At 35.3% G+C, this 20,689-nt stretch overlaps 1 protein-coding gene across 1 annotated transcript in view; it reads left to right on the top strand.

Moving 5' to 3' along the window:
* Positions 1-20,689, top strand: part of LOC125666554 (leucine-rich repeat-containing protein 15-like) — a 72,430-nt gene that overhangs the window by 22,378 nt on the left and 29,363 nt on the right. Inside the window, exons 5-7 of the mRNA XM_056151727.1 lie at positions 1,730-1,801; positions 10,180-10,251; positions 12,917-12,988. Of these exons, the coding sequence (XP_056007702.1) occupies positions 1,730-1,801; positions 10,180-10,251; positions 12,917-12,988 (216 nt within the window). The remainder of the gene's footprint in view (positions 1-1,729; positions 1,802-10,179; positions 10,252-12,916; positions 12,989-20,689) is intronic.

The following is a 20,689-nucleotide window of genomic DNA, read 5'->3' as shown; positions in this document are numbered from 1 at the left end:
TAAATGAGAATGCTTCGACGTCCATGAATGTTGCATCCCAGGACAAAACTTCATTTTAAGTAAAGAACTACATTAAAAGTAGTCAACTCAAACGTGTTAAATTACATGTTTGAAATGGCTTTCCTCAGTTGGATTTATTGTTTTACAGACCGTCGAGGATTTTTCAATTATACTGAAACTTCACCTGCTTTTTGTGAAATACCATTGTGAGTTCTTTTAGCATACCAACGCCTATCCCGACACGGTACCTCTGTTTACAAGGTCCTATCCAGATGACCACTTATAAATGCCGATCTTTTAAGGAAAGAGCAATACCTACCTGTTTTAACATTTTAGGTTTGATGTGACCATTGCACGAGCGGGCTCGAAGTATCGACCTTCTAGTTACGAAGGAACGCTTTACTACTGAACTACCACGACCGGCCGCCTTAAATGCAGATATTAGAATTAAAGATACGTCATAGATAATAAGTCAAGGTTTATAACAAGCCGTCTTTGATTATCATAGTGCCTCATCTAAGATGGAACCGGTCGAAATAGCTCAGTGTCAGTGTTTCACTTCGCAAACTGGGGACCGCTGCGGCGGTCTAGAGATGTAGCGTTCACCCCGCATGCGGAAGTTCTGGGTTAGAATTGCGATGGCGACATACCTAAATCGTTAAAACAGGTAAAAGTGAAATTTCCATCGCCAAACGCTTGACATTAGATGCAAATGGCATGGGTCCTCGTAGCTGACCCTAGAAAAGGATGTCCCATGCGAAAGTAAATGTGGCATCCTAAAGAACCCTTACTGGTTAATTGCCGTAACCGCCGGGGATAAGTTAAAATTTGAAGCTCTTCACCGGATTTGGTAACGTCTCGATCTGAGAGAAACAATGTCGAAAAGGATGTTAAAGAAGATTTGATCAATCGTAACTAGGAGGTCTTGAGTTTGACCTCCAATCATGTCTTCGCCGCGTTAAACGTCAGACATTAATATTGGTAATGACTGCTCGTTTTTTAATCGCTCAACATTTACAAGTGAGAATCAAGGGGCTTTCGAATATGACCTCCAAAGTGGTAGTACCGTGTAGCAGGAGGCGACAACACGCTAAAGAACCTTCACTGCTACTGCCTTTAACGCTAAGCATTGCTTTAAATATGTCATATTTCACTTACAGTTCGTGACGTCTCAATATGAATGAAAATTTCGCAACGAGACGTAAAACAAACAATTAATCAACTAAGATAAACATGAATTCTTTATGAACCATATGTCTACCACACCGGTCAATTTGACTAATAGCGCTTAAAAACAGGAGTACATAAATTGAGCGTCTCTAAATCTTTGAAAGCACGAACAAAATATATATTCCGGATCCAATCTAATGAAAACTATATCCTTTGATCCGCTCACGTATTTCGCTATGCAAGTTCACAGGATCTACTTTTAATTAGATTGATTCCAAATCTCTATATGTATGTGTAGCTCAACTCGCTCTATCAAACCATATAACCATTATAGGGCTGAGAAAATATCGTATTCAATTTCATCCTGTTCCTATGTACAAATGTATACAAATATATAGTACATATTCATCTTGATGGGATTGCCCTCTCCCATTCTACGTCTTCTTAATGATAGTTTAGATGTTATTGGGTGGTGACTTTGAAAATGTATTGATAGCATTGTATCTTAAAAAGTCAGTGTTCCCGAATTCAGATTAATCAAGATGTCTTTATTATTCAGAATCTTGGAGAAGAATGAAATAGCAACATTACCGGATGGAATCTTTGATACGGTTGTCAATTTGCAGCAGCTGTAAGTATCTCTATAGGGGTCCTATGTATTTTTCGAGAAGTGAATATCTATGTTTTAAGAGAAATTTTTGGAAAAATTTGATCAAGAACGTTTCAATGTGAAATCGTTATAACATGTATCATATCAGTGTAAGGGACACACAATCTATATTAACCCCTCTATATTTCTTTCTCTCTTCATATGTCTATCACAAAGTGCACATCTCTCCCTCAGGAGATTCCGTAAAATGACAATTGTCCTTTTTTATGATATGATTATATATTTGTTTAGTTTGTACGCCTCACATCATTGATATTATATTTGTTATAACAAAATGCTCAGTGAGTTCGACTTTATTGTGATATTTGTTGTTGACTGAATGTTTTGCTGTTTTCCTCCATACTCAACAATTGTTCAGTTATGTGGTGGTGCCCAATCGTTATTGGTGGAAGAGAGAATCCATATACAATATACCTGGGAAGGAACAACAAACCTTACGAAAGTAAACTGGGAAACTTTCTCACTTTACTTTCGGAAGGCCGTTGGTCTCTTTTCCTGTACATTGTATCTGGATTCTCTCTTCCACCAATTAAAACTGGACGACACCAGATATTCAACCTAATATAATTCATTGTGTACTACTAAAATGTTGATTAATAATAATGTTAAAATTTGCCTTAATTTGAGCATGAAAAACAGAGACTATTGTATATACAATTGATATCAAATATCTCTTTATCACAAAATGCGTTTTGTTTTTAGAACTATAATAAAATAAAACAATTTTAATAATTCATTAATTTAGAAAAACATTCAGTTATTTCCCTAATCTTTTCTCAAGAAAAATAGACACTGTATAAATCATGGCATGCAATCAAACACTGATATTTCACCCTAAAATTCATCTATAGCTTTAAGAACACTACATCAAAAACATGTTTGCATTATATTCTCCTCATCTTTTCTCACAAATAATCTACCATCAACTGTCGCAACATAAACCACGCCCACGCGGAAAAGGGTCATCATTTCATCCCGTGTGAAAGAGAAGGGTTAATTTTATCAATTCATTTTTTATTTATATGCCTTCAAATCATTTCATTTCACCCACATAGGCGTAGAAATCACATCGAAACAACACGCCGCGCGTTTGGATGACAATCCTCATTCGAGTTTTTGTAATGCTTAATTTTCATTCCTCTTGCCAAGCAGGCTGTTTAGATTTGCTTTTATACATTTATTCCATAATTTACATTCCTTTGTGAGTAGACTGATCAAAATTTATTAACAGTTTGTAATGATTACCGTTTTGGTAAATTCGATAAGCTGATGATCAACCACTTACAGACTGAAGACGTGTTCATATTTGGATATTAAAATGAGTGCTCCTGCATTCTTCTCTTTTGAATCATTAGATCTATATACATTTATAGTAATATTAGCCCCATAATAGATTGCAGTTGTCTGCATTCAACTATTCTGTAAAATACAAATAACAACAATTATACTACACTAGCCTACATAATGGTACTATGGATAATTTTGTTCAATACAATATCTGCAAGATATGCATTCGTATACTTGTACAGCAATATAAACAGGGGTATATTTAGACGGACACCGTCCCTTTTGTGACAAAATGAAAGTAGTAGATTTGACATTATACCTGCATCTGTTTCATTCATGGTATTTTCAAAGTCCCAACCAACTCCATGGAAGAAGAAATTCGTTTATGTACACAAATAAAATCAAAATGAATCAGAAATAAACACCAATGTCACTCACTAAAAATTCCGTTTATTTTAATATAATTCATGCAGCAATATAATGACCACAATCATTAATGATTTTGAACCTTCTAGATGAAAGGTGTTATGAAATTTTCCATTAATTCAGATAAAATTTCTGATGCAAATCTTGATGATATTAAAATGCTTAAACTTGATCTACTACTGCTGCAAAAATAGATTTGTATAAGGATATGTAGACAAGGTGTTGTGTTGACAATAATCCAGCCTGCCTAAAGATAACCCCTACTAATTCACTTCGTTGTACAAAACTGACAAAAATCCATTGGAGGAATTTATTCTTCAAATAGCATGTCCGTAATTAGTCTCTTCAAACAGATTGATTATTAGTAAGATTAGGATGCTCTGCGAAGTGTCTTCAATAAATATGGTCTTAGAAACTTAATATTGAACAGTTGCGTTTTATTTTACGTACTCATTCTCTCACAATTTCTTATAAAATATACATTAATATTTGGGATTAAGAGTCCACATTTTTAAACGATATAGTGACAGTATTCATTTTACTGAAAAGTTCAAAAGAACCTGAATTGGTTTATTGTTCTATCCAACCTCGCTATGTATCCTGACAGGTGCATTTCCTCCTATCTAACATCACACAGGGCTTGGTATCCAGCTACTGGCTCATAACATTGCTAAAAAAACGAAGCAAAACAAAATTATTTTCAGCAGATCCCGGTAGGATCATCGTTTAGGTTTTGTTGAAACATTCGCTACTATGTTTGACTGATACATTCATACCAATTTATGCATTGATTATCCATGTCATTAGCATGTAATCCATGACTAACAAGGACAGTACGATCTGCAAACACTGAAGTTTAGTTGCATGTCTTTTACAACTTTGCAAACATGCATACGGTGCCCAGTGCAGTGTAGTGTAACAACGTATCAACCCCTTTTCCTCTTACAATGACAGTCATTCTTCCTTTGTCAGCTATGGTATATTGATATACACTTCCTCTGGCCCTCCACTTTTGTGACAGTCGTTCAAAAAGTGTACATAAAAATTGAAAATTTGTATCAGCAAGTGACCCCCCCCACCACCGAAAAAGGATGTTATGTGCCTAAATTATACATGTCTGTGTAGAACAATAAACACAAACAAATCTTGCCGAGTTCATAGATACGTATCTTCGTTTTTTTGTGGACGTTTAGCTGATTTTGAGGCCTGTGACGTAAGGCAATAAAAAATATGTACACTTCTAAAAGTCTGTCTTTCGTTGACGGAAATGTTGTGAATTGGGCTCCATTAAGTTTGTTAGGATATCTACAGCTTCTATGTGATTAACAGCTTCCAACAAAAAATATTTAATCATTCCTCAAGCAAAACGATGCGCACACACTATATTATTAACGTATAATCGGTCGATATATTTCTGTGCTTACGATATAACACAATGGCGGATATCCGATGTTTGTATGAGGCTCCTGGTGATGGACTTAGCTTATTTTTTCAGCGCATTCCATTGGTCAAAATATAAGGTCATGAACTTCGCTGTATCAAGCACTTATATTTCACACCAAAACATTTTGCCATAACTTAAAGAAAACTAATTCAAAAATATGTTTGCTACATACTGCATTGGCCTTGTTTATATAGTTCGCGTGGGGATCCGGGTCCTCAGTACCTCCTTGCTTGTAATAGAAGGCGATTAAATGGGACGGTCCTTTGGATGAGACCGCAAAAACCAAGGTCCTGTATCACAGCAGGTGTGGCACAATGAATATCCCTCCCTACTCAAAGGCCATAAGTGTCGAACATAGGCCCAGATTTTGCAGCCCTTCACCGGCAGTGGTGACACTTTCATATGAGTGAAATATTATCGAGCGGGACGTTAAACAATATTAAATAAATCGTGTGCTACGTAGTGTCTGAGTCTTTTAGAAAGATATCTAGAATACATATCATATTTATGTCCCTTTTCATTACCTTTTGATGAGACTGGAGAACATTGGAGTGTATGTCCATTTTAACCATCTTGATGATTGATTGATTTACTGCATCTTTTTAACGTTCCTCTTCAGAATATTTTACTCATCTGAATACTTCACCAACATCAGTGAAGAGCTTCAAATTTAGGCTTCTGCTCGGCGCCTCCGACCAATCAGCAGCGAGGATTCTTTAGCATGCCACACCTACTGTGACACGGAATATCTGTTTTAATGTCATCAAAATTTAAAAAAACGTTAAAACAAAGACACCATGATATACAAGAGGTGGGATCAGTTGCATAGGAAGAGTAAGCACCCCTTGTCGACCGATCACACCCGCATTTAGCCGAACATCTTGATCAGATAGTCAAATTCAGTGTGCAAAAACGTATGCGATGTCCAGAACATAAAGTCATCGGTCCAATAGTTATGTGCCTGTAATGATAGATGAGAATGCTACGACGCACGTGCATGTTCCATCCCAGGACAAAACGCCATTTCAAGTAAAGAACTCCGTTAAAAGTAGTGAACTTAAACGTGCCAAATTATATGGGTGAAATGGTGTACCTGAATTGATTTATTGTTTTACGTACCGTCGATAATTTTTTAATCATACTGAGACGTCACCTACTTTAGGTGAAGTACCAGTTTGGGTTCCTTTATCGTGCCAACGCCTGTCACGACACGGTACCACTGTTTATAAGGTCATATCCAGAAGACCTCTGATTCTTACTTTTAAATGCCGAGTGTTTCGGGAAGGAGGAATGGCTACCTATACTACTGAGCTACAACGACCGGCCGCTTTAATTGGATATATTAGAGTTAAATATACGTCTTAAATGATAAGTCATGGTTTATAAAGAGCTATCTTTCATTATCATAGTGCCTACATTAAGATGGACCCGGTCGCGATAGCTCTGTGTCAATATTTCGCTTCCTACATTGGGGACCGCCGCTCTGATCTAGAGATGTAGCTTTCACCCCGCATGCGGAAGGTCAGGGTTGAAATCGCGGCTGTGATAAACATAAGTCGTTACAATAGGTTATAGTGAAAGTTCCATCGCCAAACGCCTGATATCAAATACAAATGTCACGGATTCTCGAAGAAGACCTTTAAAACGGATATCCCGTGGCAAAGTAAATGTGGCATGCTAAAGAACCTTCACTGCTCAATTGCCGTTAACGCCAAGTATAGGCCAAAATTTGAAGCTCTTCGCCGGTATTGGTGACTTCTCCATCTGAGTGAAAAAAATTCGAGAAGGACCTTAAAGAATATTCAATCAATACTACCTAAGAGGTTTGTGAATTCCACTTCTGCCCATGCCTTCGCCGCGTCAAACCCCAGACGTTAACATTGGTAATGACTGTTCGTTTTTTAAACGCTTGACATTGACATATGAGAATCATGGATTTCGCGGATACGATCTGAAAAGCGGAAGTACCTTGCAGCAGGAGACGTCAGCACGCTAAATAACCATCACTGTTATGACCCTGAGCACTAATGATAACTCTAGATATGTCGTACTTCACTTCCAGTTAATGGTGTCTCAATATGAGTGAACATTTCTCAACGAGACGTTAAACAAACAATCAATCAATTAAGATGAACAACATTAATTTTATTAATTAACACTATCTCTACCGCATCGGTCAATTTCATGTAACGCTTAAAAACAAGAGTACATAAACCGATCGTCTCTAGATATTTGAAACCACGAACATAATATATATTCTGGATCCAATCTATTCAAAATTAGATCCTTTGATCCACTCACGTATATCGCTACACAAGGTCACATGATCTACTTTTTATTAGATTGCTTCTGAATCTGTACATGTGTGTGTAGGTCCACTTACTCTATCAAACCAAATAACCATTACACGACTGGGAAAATATCTGATTCAACTTATTCCATTTACAATTGTATCGAAATATATACTAAGAATTGATCTTGATTGCATTAACCCCCCCCAAAAAAAAATCCTAAGTCTTTTTTATGATGATTTCGATGTTATTGGGGTGATGACTTTCAAAGTATGTTCATAGCGTTGTATTTCAACAAGTCAGTGTTCAAGAATTCAGATTATTAAAGACGTCTTAATTAGGCAGATCCTTGCACCACAATAAAATAACAACGTTACCGGATGAGATCTTTAAAACGTTGGTAAATTTACATGAACTGTAAGTTTCTCAATATAACTCGAATGTGCTGTATGAGAACTGAATAGTTACTTTTTATGAGAAATTTTGTGAAACACGTGATCGGGGACGTTTCAATGCGAAACCGTTAATACATATATCATTTCACAGTGTAAGGGACACACAATCTACATTAGCCCCCTCTATATTTTTCTCTCTTCATCTGTCTATCACAAAGTGCAGATATATCCCTCAGCAAACTCCGTAAAATGACAATTTTCCTTTTTATTACGATACAATTAGATACATTTGCTTAGTTATTACGGCTGACATCATTGATTCTATATTTGTAATCACAAAATGTTCAGTGAGTTCGACTTCATAGAGATATTCATTATTCAAACTCATCTAAGTCATTATGTACTACCACCATGTGAATAAACAGTGATGTTAAAATCTACCTTAATTTGAGCATGACAAACAGAAACTATTGTACCTACAATTGATATTATATATTTTTCTCACGGTTCTATATCTATAATCAATTAGAACAATAATTAATAATTGATTATTCATTATTGTGCTACATAGTGTCTGAGTCCTTTAGAAACAGGTCTAGGGTGCATATTACAAATTTGTCGCTTTTTATGACCTTTTCATGAGACTGAAGCACATTGGAATGTATGTCCATTTAAACCATGTTTACGATTGATTGACTGTATCTTATTTAATGTCCCACATGAACATGTTTCATTCGTACGAAGACCGGTCAAGAGCTTCAAATTTACGACTGTGTTCGGCGCTTTCGGTCATTGGGAAGTGAGGCTTCCTTAGCGTACCTACTCTGACTTGGAACATCAGTCTGTTAAGGTCATATCCAAAGACCTGTGACATTCAACCTGCAGCCGAATGTTTGGTGATGAAACCGTTACTACCTCTTTCAACGACTTAGGTCTGTCGAGGCCGGAAATCGAACCTCAACCTTCAGCATGTGGGGCGAACGCCGAACTTCTAAACCACCGCCGCCGTCTCCATGTTGATGAATAAACACTTTACTTAACACGAGATGTTTGTAAAACACATATGCCCCCATGGTGCAAAATTGAAAGGTGTTATACACAAACATCATTTAATTGATAGTATTATTAATTGATAGCATCATCAATTGAAAATATTGAGCAGACAATATATTCCTATGTCAAAAGCGGATTGACCATGTGACCTAAAGATCAAAAGGAGTTATCTACTCCTCATGATGTACCAGTGTACCAAGTTTGTTCTCAATCAAGCAAATAAGTATTAAAATATAGGAGACAATATATTACTATTTCCAGTTCATTCACCTTTGGCCGGGTGACCTCAAAATCAATAGGATTCATCTTCTCTTGACGATGTACCAGTGTACTAAGTTTGAAGTCTGTCAAGCAAAGGGTTCGCAAGATATTGAACGGACAGTATATTCCTATGTCCAATTTAATTCTTTACCTTTGACCATTTGACCTCAAAATCTCCTGACAATGTACCAGTTTACCAAGTTTGATGTCTCTCAGGCAGAGGGTTCTCAAGATATTGAGCGGAAGTTATATTGCAATATCAACTGTTACCCTTGACCATTAAACAAGTGACCACACAATTAAAAGGGGTCATCTTCTACTAACAATGTACCTTTGTACCAAGTTTGATGTCAGGTGCAAATGTCATGCGTCCTCAAAGATGACCCTTAAAACGGATGTCTCGTGTCAAAGTAGACGTGGCACGCTAAAGAACCTTCATTCCTCATTTACCGTAAACGCCAAGCATGGTCCAATATTTGAAGCTTTTCGCCGGTATTGGTGACGTCTCCATCTGAGTGAAAAATTGTCGATGACGTTAAAGGAGATTCAAACAATCGTAACTGGAAGGCTGTGAATTCCACTTCCGCTCATGCCTTCGCCGTGTCAAACACCAGACGTTAACATTGGTTATAACTGTTCGTTTTTTAAACGCTCGACAGTTACAAATGAGAATCATTGGTCTTTATGATATGACCTTTAGAGCAGAATTACCGTGTAGCAGGAGGCGTTAACACGCTAAAGAACCTTCACTGCTACGTCCCTGAGCGCTAAGCAAAACTCTAACTATGTCGTACTTCACCTGCAGCTGATGACGTCTCAATGAGTAAAAATTTCTCAACGAGACGTAAAACAATCAATCAATGAACTAAGATGAACATGTACTCTTGATTAACCTTATATCTGCCGCATCGGTCAATTTCACCAGTAGAACTTAAAAACAAGAGTACATAAAACGAGCGTCTCTAACTCTTTGAAGCCACGAAGATGATATATATTCCGGATCCAATCTTCAATCAATCAACCAATCTTGATGGTATTACCCTACCCCCGTCCCTCGAAATTTCAAGTCTTTTTTTTTTATGATAATTATGATGTTATTGGGATCAAGTTTATTGACAACAATGTATTTCAACAAATCAATGTCCTTGAATTCAGATTAATCAAGATTTCTTTGTCATTTAGAAATTTGGGCGAGAATCAAATAACAGTATTGCCGAATGGGACCTTTGATACTCTTGTGAACTTAGAGAGGCTGTAAGTATTTCTATATAACTCCTATCTATTGTATCAGAACTGAATATCTACATGTTAAGAGAAATTTTAAGAAACACGTGATAACGTTATTACATGTATTATGCCAGACGATTGGCTAAATATGAAAAAGAACCTGATGCATTGTCAGAAAGGGTTAAAAGCATCAAAGGAATATCAAAATCCCACATTAGACATATCAAAACAAAAGTACGTACCATCCATTCTTCTGATATCAGACTTAGATAGGTCATATGAGGAATATGTTGTGGTTCCAGCTCACAAATCTCGTAACAACATTGTCTTTGTTTGTAAGGTCTATTATTACAATTGTATTTAAACGAACTTGGCATTAATTCCACTTTTGTTAAACGTTTTTATACTCCAACTACCCCTTCAAAAGATGAAATTCTTCAAAACCATGCTTCAGTTTTAGATACATTTAATATCCCAGTCAATGGGTGAAATGAATATAAGTTACAGAACCTATATTGGACCTATACTGGATTCCAAAACTATATAAAAACCCTTACAAACGAAGATACATTGATGGATCCAGTAAGTGCTCTACTAAGCCCCTATCTGTGCTCCCTACGAACATATTAACAGCTGTGAAGGAGAAACTTCAAACTTAATGGGCAACTACATTTGCAAGAAGTGGTGTTAATCAAATGTGGATTCTAATTTTTTTTAAAGAACTTTTAGTAAACTTGAAATCGCAAAACTTTTTCCAACTCAATAACATCAAAACCTTTGACTTTGCAACACAATACACGACCATTCCTCACGAAAAATTAAAGACTCGACTTTTTGACATCATAGACAGTTGCTTCTTCAACAAAAATGGAAAAAGGAAATATTTATATCTATTGATTAGCCATTCGAAAACTTACTTTTAGAAACACCACTCTGATTTCACGCACACCTATTCTGAAGTTGAAATAAGAAATATGCTAGAGTTCCTCATTGACAAATCTGCGTGGTCTTTGATGATCAGGTCTTCCAACAGTCTGTTGGAATTCCCATGGGCATGAATTCTACTCCTTTGCTAGCTAACCTGTTTCTATATTCATATGAAACAGAATTTATTCAAAAACCTCTACGTGAGAAGAAAAAATTCTTGCTGTGGCCTTCAAGTCGACATTTAGATATATCGACGACGTTTTCTCTATTAACAATAAAAACTTTAATTCATATGTCGATTCGATATATCATTTTGAGCTCGAATAGAAAGACACCACAGAGTCGTCTACTTCTGCTTCATATTTAGATATTTTATTGAAAGTAGACAGTAATGGCAAAATGACTACTCAACTGTATGACACACGGGATAATTTCAGCTTCTCCGTTGTCAGCTTCCCATATTTAGGTAGTAATATTCCATCATCATGGTGTTTATATCTCTCAACTGATTCGATACGGAAGAAGTTATTCTACGTCAGTTTTAAAATCGAGACAAGCTACTGACAAACATGTTGATGATATAGGGGTTTTGAAAGTGACGATTGACGTTAGCATTTTGAAAATGATATGGTCGTTATAACAATCTAGTTCGTCAATACAACTTAGCATTTGGTCAAATGCTTTTTTACGTGTTTCATACCGATTGTTAGCCCGTTCTTGGCACATTGATTTTGACTACGGATAATTGAAGGCCAGAGCAAGATCACATTGGTGGGTTACGCATAATACGGTCTGTATCTAGGCACTGTAAAGTTTGTGTATAATTTAAAAAGTTTGGATGCAATAGTAGAAGTATAGCTGTAGGAAATACAGGGTATAGACTTGAACTTGAAATAAGTAGGAATACACGACTAAACCGTTTTCTGACGAAGAATGTTGTTTATGTTAATGCCATATATTCCTTTGTTTGTAAATTTGAGCTTAAGGAACTGGCGGCATGATTGGAAAGATATAATTCATAACCCGTGCTAGTTTAAAGAGCATGTAATAGGAAACATCCATAATCATAGAGTTCAGTCTATATTCAGGTGTTGAAAATCCAAGTATAGACTTGCTGTATCTTCTTTAAATAACGTATATAAAACTTTAAATGGAACAGAGTAAACTTTTGTACGAATATGATGTAGACATAATTGTCTGTTGACGTAAGACAAATGTTAATCAAACGTGACATCAGTTATACTCGGTCTTTTACATGAACGATGTCCATGACTGCGTTTCCGTCTTTAAGTATTGGGAACGAGTCCCATCACATTCACATTACTTCCTTGTACACTAATTGAATTATCACGGCATATACATTATCATTGCATCCATATGGAAAAGCAGTACCTAGGGTCCTGATCCAGTGATATTTTCGTTGTTTACGAAAGGAGGTGCTAAATGTTGGATTGTTAGTATGATGGTTATTTTGTTCCAAAATCCTTACCTTCATGGACGAGATTACCCTGCACGTATTATATCACAGTGTAGGGGACACACAAGCTATATTAACTCTCTCTCTCTCTTTTCTATGTACAGTTATATATAAATATATAATGAGTATACATCTTGATGGGATTGTCCCCAACCCATAATTCCAAGTTTTTTAAATGATAATTTAGATGTTATTTGGATAAAAACTTTCAAATTTTATTCATAGCAATGTATTTCAACAAGTCAGTGTTCATGAACTCAGATTAATCGAGATGTCTTTATTATTCAGATACTTGCACTCCAATCAAATAACAGTATTACCGAATGGGACCTTTGGCACTCTTGTGAATCTACAGCATCTGTATGTATTCCCATGTTACTCCTATGTACTGTATAATGACTTAATATTTACATTATTTGCTTAATCATTATGCCTCATATCACTGGCACCATATTTGTAATCACACACTGTTCAGGGAGTTCAGCTTCATAGAGATATTATTGTTCAATCTAATATAATTCATTGTCTACTACTACAATTTGGATCAAAGTAATGTTAAAATCGACCTTAATTTGAGCATGGAAAAAGAAACTATACTACATACAATTGATACCATAAAGTTTTTTTATCACGGTTCTATAACTATAATCAATTAGAATAATCATGAATAATTATTCATTTATTGGTGTGCTACATAGTGTCTGAGTCCTTTAGAAACAGGTTTAGGATGCATAATACATATTTATGGCTTTTTAGCTCACCCGAGCTGAAAGCTCAAGTGAGCTCTTCTGATCGCCTGTCTTCCGCCATATGTTCGTCCGTTTGTAAACCTTTTATATTTGCGACCTCTTCTGGAGGACCACTACGCCAATTTCAACCAAACTTGGCCAAAAGCATCCTTGGGTGAAGAGCTTTCAAATTTCTTCAAATGAAGGGCCATGTCCCTTTCAAAGGGGAGATAATTACAAAAATGCAAAAATAGGGTAAAATTTCATGAAAGCTTCCTGACCTGGTGCAGATGTATGGTTGTTCATATTATGGCCCCGGGGGTTGGATGGGGCCACAATAGGGGATACAAGTTTTACATGCAAATATATAGGATAAATCTTTAACAATCTTATCAAGGACCACTGAGCCAGAAAAGCTGAGATTTGCATGAAAGTTTCCTGACATAGTGCAGATTCAAGTTTGTTGAAAGCATGGCCCCTGGGGATAGGATGAGGTCACAATATGGGATCAAACTTTTAGAAATATATAGGAAAAATCTTTGAAAATCTTCTCAAGAACCTCTGAGCCAGAAAAGCTGCGATTTACATGAAAACGTTGTGACATAATGCAGATTCCAGTTTCTTAAAATCGTGACCCCCGGGGGTATGATGGAGCCACAATATGGTATCAAATGTTTACATACAAATATATCGGAATTGTTTTTTTTTTTAAATCTTAAACACCACTGGGCCAGAAAAGCAGATATTTACATGGAAGCTTCCTGACATAGTGCAGATTCAGGTTTGCTCAAATCATGGGCTACGGGAGTTGGGTGGGGCCACAATAGGGGATCAAAGTTTCACATACAAATATATACGGAAGATCTTTAAAAATCGTCTTCTCAAGAACCACTGAGCCATAAAAGCTGAGATTTACATGAAAATGTTCTGACATATTTCAGATTTTAGATTTACCCGGGGGTAGGATGGGGCCACAATAAGGGATCAAAGTTTTACAAACAAATATATCGGGAGAATCTTTTAAAATATTTTTCTCAAAAACTACTGGACCAGAAAAGTTGAAATTTACATAAAAACTGACAGTGCAAATTCAAGTTTTTTTAAAAATCATTTTCCCCGGGGGTGAGATGAGCTTTACAATAGGGGATCAATATTTACCTACAATTATATAGGGAAAATCATTAAAAATCTTCTGAAAAATCACTTGGCCAGAGAAGTTTACAATTACATGAAAGTTTCCTGAACTAGTCCAGTTTCAATTTTGAAAAAAAAGCATGCCCCTGGGATCTCGGTAGGTTGAGGCTACAATAGGGATCATACTTTTACATGTGAATCTATCGGATTTTTTTTAAATATAAGCCAAAGTGACTCAGGTGAGCGATGTTGTCCATGGGTCTTTTGTTATTACCTTTTGATAAGACTGAAGAACATTGGGGTGTATGCCCATTTAAACCATGTTGACGATTGATTGACTGTATCTGTAACGTCCAGCTTGAGAAATTTTCATTTATATGAAGACGTCACCAAGACCGTCAAGGGCTTTAATTTTAGGACTGTGTTCGGTGTGTTCAGCCATTGGGTAATAAGGCTTACTTAGCTTAAATTCTGTGACTTGGGACATCCGTTTGTTAAGGTCATCTCCGAGGCCCCTTGACATTCACACAAGCAGCCGATCGATTGTTGATGCAACCGTTACCACCTGTTTTAACGACTTAGGTATGTCGAAGCCGGAAATCGATCCCCGACCTTCAGCATGTGGGACGAACAGTGTACTTCTAGACCACCGCCGCCGTCTCCATGTTGATGAATAAATACTTTTATGAAAAACGTTTTAGGCATTCCTTTAACCCTTTCTCTACCGGCACATTTTAGAAGTTTTCAAAGACTAAATGACAATATTTTAAAATCGAGTCACATCTGCATGTATCACCGTTTTAGGTAGGTATGTGACATATAATTCTGTTAAGAATTGGACAGGGAACATTTTTTTCTATAAAAGTCTGTCATGTTATTCCATGACCCCAAAGAGTTATACGGGGTCAAAGGTCATTTAAGTGCACAATTTTGGTTTTTTTCTCTGGAATATATATATTACGACCCCTCTCACTAGATTTGAGTCAAAAATAGGAAATTCTAAATGAATGAGCTGATGTGTCTTTTAAAATACTACAAAAACATCACAATCAAAATAATCAATTTTATTGACAAACAAATAATTTTGGTTGCTAAGTAACAACACTCATGGTATAATTTTGACCATAATTTGGATTTCTACATCCATTCGACACAATTTAAACATAATTACTTTGCATGATGATTAGTAAATGTCACATTATTTCAAAAATATAATCTTTGACTACATCTTAATCATTTTAAAAGGTTTTTAACAAAAAATATAATGAAGAGAATTAAGGTCAAAGGTCATCAAATTGAAATTTCGTACTTTATATACATATTTATCATTTTCTAATAATATGACGTTTTTTTATTCTGTTCCACTAAATAGTATAAATATTGTAACATTAAAACAAAGATCTTTACTCTTAAAATCTGAAATAATCTAGTTTTTGTATTCAAATATATTTGGTTGCTAAGCAACAACAACATTATTATATCAAATGTTATGAAAAAGTACTGCCCGTTTTTCCTCCCCAAGTTCAATGTATATGAATGTTCAAGTACTTACTTTCAATCACTAAAGGACCAGAGCCACAAAGTACTAAAATTGGCTCTTTCACCAAAATAAATGAGACTTTCACAGTTGATGCTCCAGGATTTATAGGTCATAGAACAATTTATTGTATAACAATATCTTTTCTAGTTTTCGTTTTACAGTCGTTTAAACTTTGTGTTGTTTTTCAACAGAAAAACTATATAACGTCATGATGTTGACGTTATGAGAATCACAGTGTAATACACAAATAATGGACGCATAGGTTAATATATATTTTTGGGGCTTATTCTGATTGTAAATCACAACTGTTAAATACTAGGAACTTGTATATTTTCTATCACGATGTTTAAATTTGTGATATATTGCCCCCCCCCCCTTCCCCCCACTACATAACACTACAATTTTTTCCCCGCTGTATTGGACATATGTAATTGAAAAATCGTGATCAAAAATTAAAATTCCTTGCAGTGAAAGGACCACAGCAAACAGTATTGTTTTACCGTCTATCTCAAAGACGAGTTTATATTTTCAAGTTGCATATATATATTTGTATCAACTTCCATTAAAATTGATATAATTGAGGATAAAAAAAAAAGAGAGACAACTGTATAATTTTGATTAAACTTGAGTTATTATAGTAACTAATTACAAAAATGGAGTTTGCAAACTATTTTTTTTAAAATAAAACACGGTGGACCTTGAAAATTGTCGGCACCTCTGAAGTCTTAATTTTCTGAGCGAGGTAGACATTTTTAAAAGTCCACGGAAATCTGACATCTGTGCCTCCTATGTGCCACCGTGCACCTTCGTGTGATAAAAAAAAATACTAAGCGAAATATTAGTGGGTGAAAATTAAAACGTATAAAACGGCGACTTGTATATATTCATATCATTTAATGATATATATTATTGTAAATTTAAAATAGTAATTAAATTTTTAAAAATGTACCTTCACTGTTTATCTTTAAAGAATTACCATACTGATTTGATAACTTACTTAAATTGTTTACATGCTGGAGTTTGCTATTCGAAACAATTCATCTTAATTACCCTTAACTTATGACGTCCGTTCTGTATTAACTTTGCACGTTTATATGTTTATATGTTTGAAGCAGATATAGAGTGGACAGTGTCACTAAATGGATTTTAATTATCTCTAAGTAGAAACCTCAACATGTTTGTAAATCGGGATTATTTCTTGTATATAGATATATCAAGATATTGATATATATCCGTATGCAGACTTCCCCGCAGACGTTCACACCTTTATGAAACGCCCAAATTCTCGACATCCCGTACACAAACACCTGTACGTGTTAGTCGCACATTGTTTCACAGCACGAGCAGCACGAGTTCACCAAGAGAAGGATCATTTGACTTTGAAAATGAACAAACCAATATCACATGATATAAATTGGCATTGATTTCAATTTGTTAAATAGCATGAATTATATCAGCTCAAAGAAATGTGGACCATAAAATGACAAGTAAAAGCATTGGTTTATTTGTGCGATTATTTTAAAAGATTGACATTTATATTAGTGCACCACATGTATTTTAATGTATAATTTTCATTGTAATTAAGAATATTAGATGATTTAGATCCGCTATCTACATGTTTACAGGTAGTGTAGAAATATCAAAAAGTGTACAGTTGACAACGCGATTGAAATAAGAATGCGGACAATTTTTTGTTTATTCAGTGACTCACGAACTTACCCGTCAAAAATCATCTTCGCTTGCCATGGGGTTTGGGTCGATTCTGCTCTTCGTGGGCTGAATACATTTTGCTATCGAAGATGGAAATTTTCTTTAAAATGCCTAGATTGTCCGCTTGCATAAACATGTATTACGGTGGTAAAAAAACGTCTAGTAAATCCAATGAAGTTGTAGTAATATAGATTTTATATTTATTTCATTTTTGACTGAGAGGGCGTTAGATAGCTAGGCACGTAAAATCGGTTTAAAAAAGGGAGGGGGGCAGTCCTAACTCGCGCCAGCCGAATAATTTAACATGGAAAAAAGAGAAATTAAATATATCAGAATGAAGTGGAATGGTTAATTAATAAGAATAATATTGTACATTTAAGATTTGATTAAACTTCCCGTACCTGTATACAATTACTTGTGCTCTCTCTCTCTCTCTCTCTCTCTCTCTCTCTCTCTCTCTCTCTCAGTTATAGATTCAGTACTGTTGTATAGCGTGTATGAATAGAAGCAACTAAAATGCAAATCGTCAAATAATGTTGTCTATATATATTTGTGTGTGAACTAATTGCATTTGAAACCGATATTTTAAAACATCTTTACAGTAGACTTGGATGGGTCCATGTGGCGATCTATCCACTGCACACTTAAAGAAATTGAATTTGGGAGGGGGATTGGGACAGTTTGAGTGGATGAAAACCACCACCGCCACCACACACATGTACACAATTTAAGGTTTTGAAGATTGGACAATTTAAGCACAATTTCCTGTTGCTATTGTAGGCTGGATTATTAAATTAAGATATATTTATTGGCACAACACATGTCCAGTTTATTAATTGGCAAAACATATATAATATAGCATTCAGTCCGTCTGTCATAATTTAATTTTACTTGTATCACGCAATTTGATTTGTTGAGCACGCTGGAATAAAAAATTGTTTATATTGTTTAAATGTAACTTGGCATTGGGACACACCTCCTTGACAACCAAGACGACACTATTTTTTTCCTTTTCTAATTTTACATTGGACAATGGAACACTGATACGTTGATAGGCCTTCGAACTAGGCCATGAAATTGAAAATCAACGGAATCAAACATGCACAATTTATAAATACTGTACTGTCTTACCCCCCCCCACCCCCCAAACAAAAAACAAAACGCACAGTCTTTGTTTACAAGTAAAGTTACATAAAAATAGAAAATAAAAAACTCATGACATGTACAACGATATCATCTGTGAAATCAAAACAAAACAAAACCAATATATCGAGTATTTTCATATGGGGGTTACTTGATCCGCCTATCGAAGCATAAAATGCGTCATGAATATCTTACAACAGATGACGTCATGTCTCATCGATAACATGTGGATCGCTATCTATGAATTGCTTACATAATTTACTGTCGGATTTAACTGGCGGCAATGCTGCATGCTATGGTAAGTCATGCTGTAGTTTAAATCTGTTATTTTAAATTCCTTTTTGCCTGACCAGGTCATGCTAATATTCAGCCCGAAACTTGGATGTACTGTAAATCAAAGAAGGACTTGCTCCCATTGTACGTAAAGTTAGGTTAAATAAAACAGTTATTTCGAATGTTGACAGTCTAAAGCTGCGTAGTAACACTTTTGTAAAATAAATAGAGCAAAAATTATTCGATATGATATCAGTACCATACAAGAATACTTGCGTGAAGCCTGAATATTTTCCGATATCCCAAAGTGAAAGAAGACGCCGCGCCATGGTCATTTCAGTCACTAGGCCTAACAGTTTCGGTAACTGTCGTTTCGTTCAATGATAATGTTTATGATAATAATGTAGAACTACCAAAATTGTACACAGTTTTTAAGCAACGATGCAATGAAGATGTATTGTGAACGACTTTAAAAGATGAAAACAACTAGGTATTGAAAATGAACATCTATAGTAAAATGGCAAAACAAGCTGCAACCGAAAACTATTATTAGGTGAGGGAATTTCCCTTGCTTTAAAAATAAACACCGAACTAAAATGACCTATGTACATATACATGACACGAAATAAAAAACGTAGTTTCCTTCTCCATAAGATACTTAAGCCAGCCATATTTTCTGTAAAATTCAAGTTTACCACCACTAGCGCATTATAACCGTAATATTTTTCAGCAATCCGGAATATCTTTTTTTAAAATAAAAATAGTGCTCATAGCTCGCCCTAAAATATTTTTGCATTGATGGTCAATTGAAAAGGTGTATATTATAAAAATACTTTAAATATTTTGGGCGAGATGAAACCAGTATGACAAAACCTTTACAAAATAACCAGTTTTTGGTGGAAAATGACAGAAATACGGTACCATATTCGGTTCTAGTATGTATACAGATTTAGTTGTGCTCCTATTTTTAAAATCTAACATGTTTTTAAGCCCCGGATTCTGATACATATTTATAACACCAATACTCCTATTCAACACTTACTTTCATTTTTATATATTTTAAGGGCCATAATATGGGGTTTTGCGGCTCTGGTCCTTTAAATGTACTTGTATTATATTTAACAAAAATGTTCTTTTTATATTCAACCTCTTAAAACCTATTTCTAGACAATTCTTGATACTGGGCTGTTTCGATAGGGGCATGCGTTGACCAATATCTGTCTATCGACTGGAACTTCTCAACAGACATGTATAAGATAATGCCCCAAAATCTGAAGAAAAAAGAGATTTCTTTATACTTAGCCCCAAATACTGATGTATTCTCAAAGCTTTTGAATATTCAATTGGCTTTGTAAATGTTTTCTATAATCAAGGCCTTCTGAAAATTATGCGTTTACATGTAATTACTTATGGAAATTTATCAGAGGTAATTGTAGTACATATTTGATAAATGTGTTAGATGCACAGCCAGATTAATGTTGGTAAAGGTAATCTTATTTAAAAAATGCATTTTATTATTCGTTTTAAACTGGA

The sequence above is a fragment of the Ostrea edulis genome, chromosome 10, assembly GCF_947568905.1.
Source record: "Ostrea edulis chromosome 10, xbOstEdul1.1, whole genome shotgun sequence".
Lineage (NCBI taxonomy): Eukaryota > Metazoa > Mollusca > Bivalvia > Ostreida > Ostreidae > Ostrea > Ostrea edulis.
The sequence above is the reverse complement of the archived record's forward strand: the minus strand, read 5'-3'. Positions and strand labels throughout refer to the sequence as shown.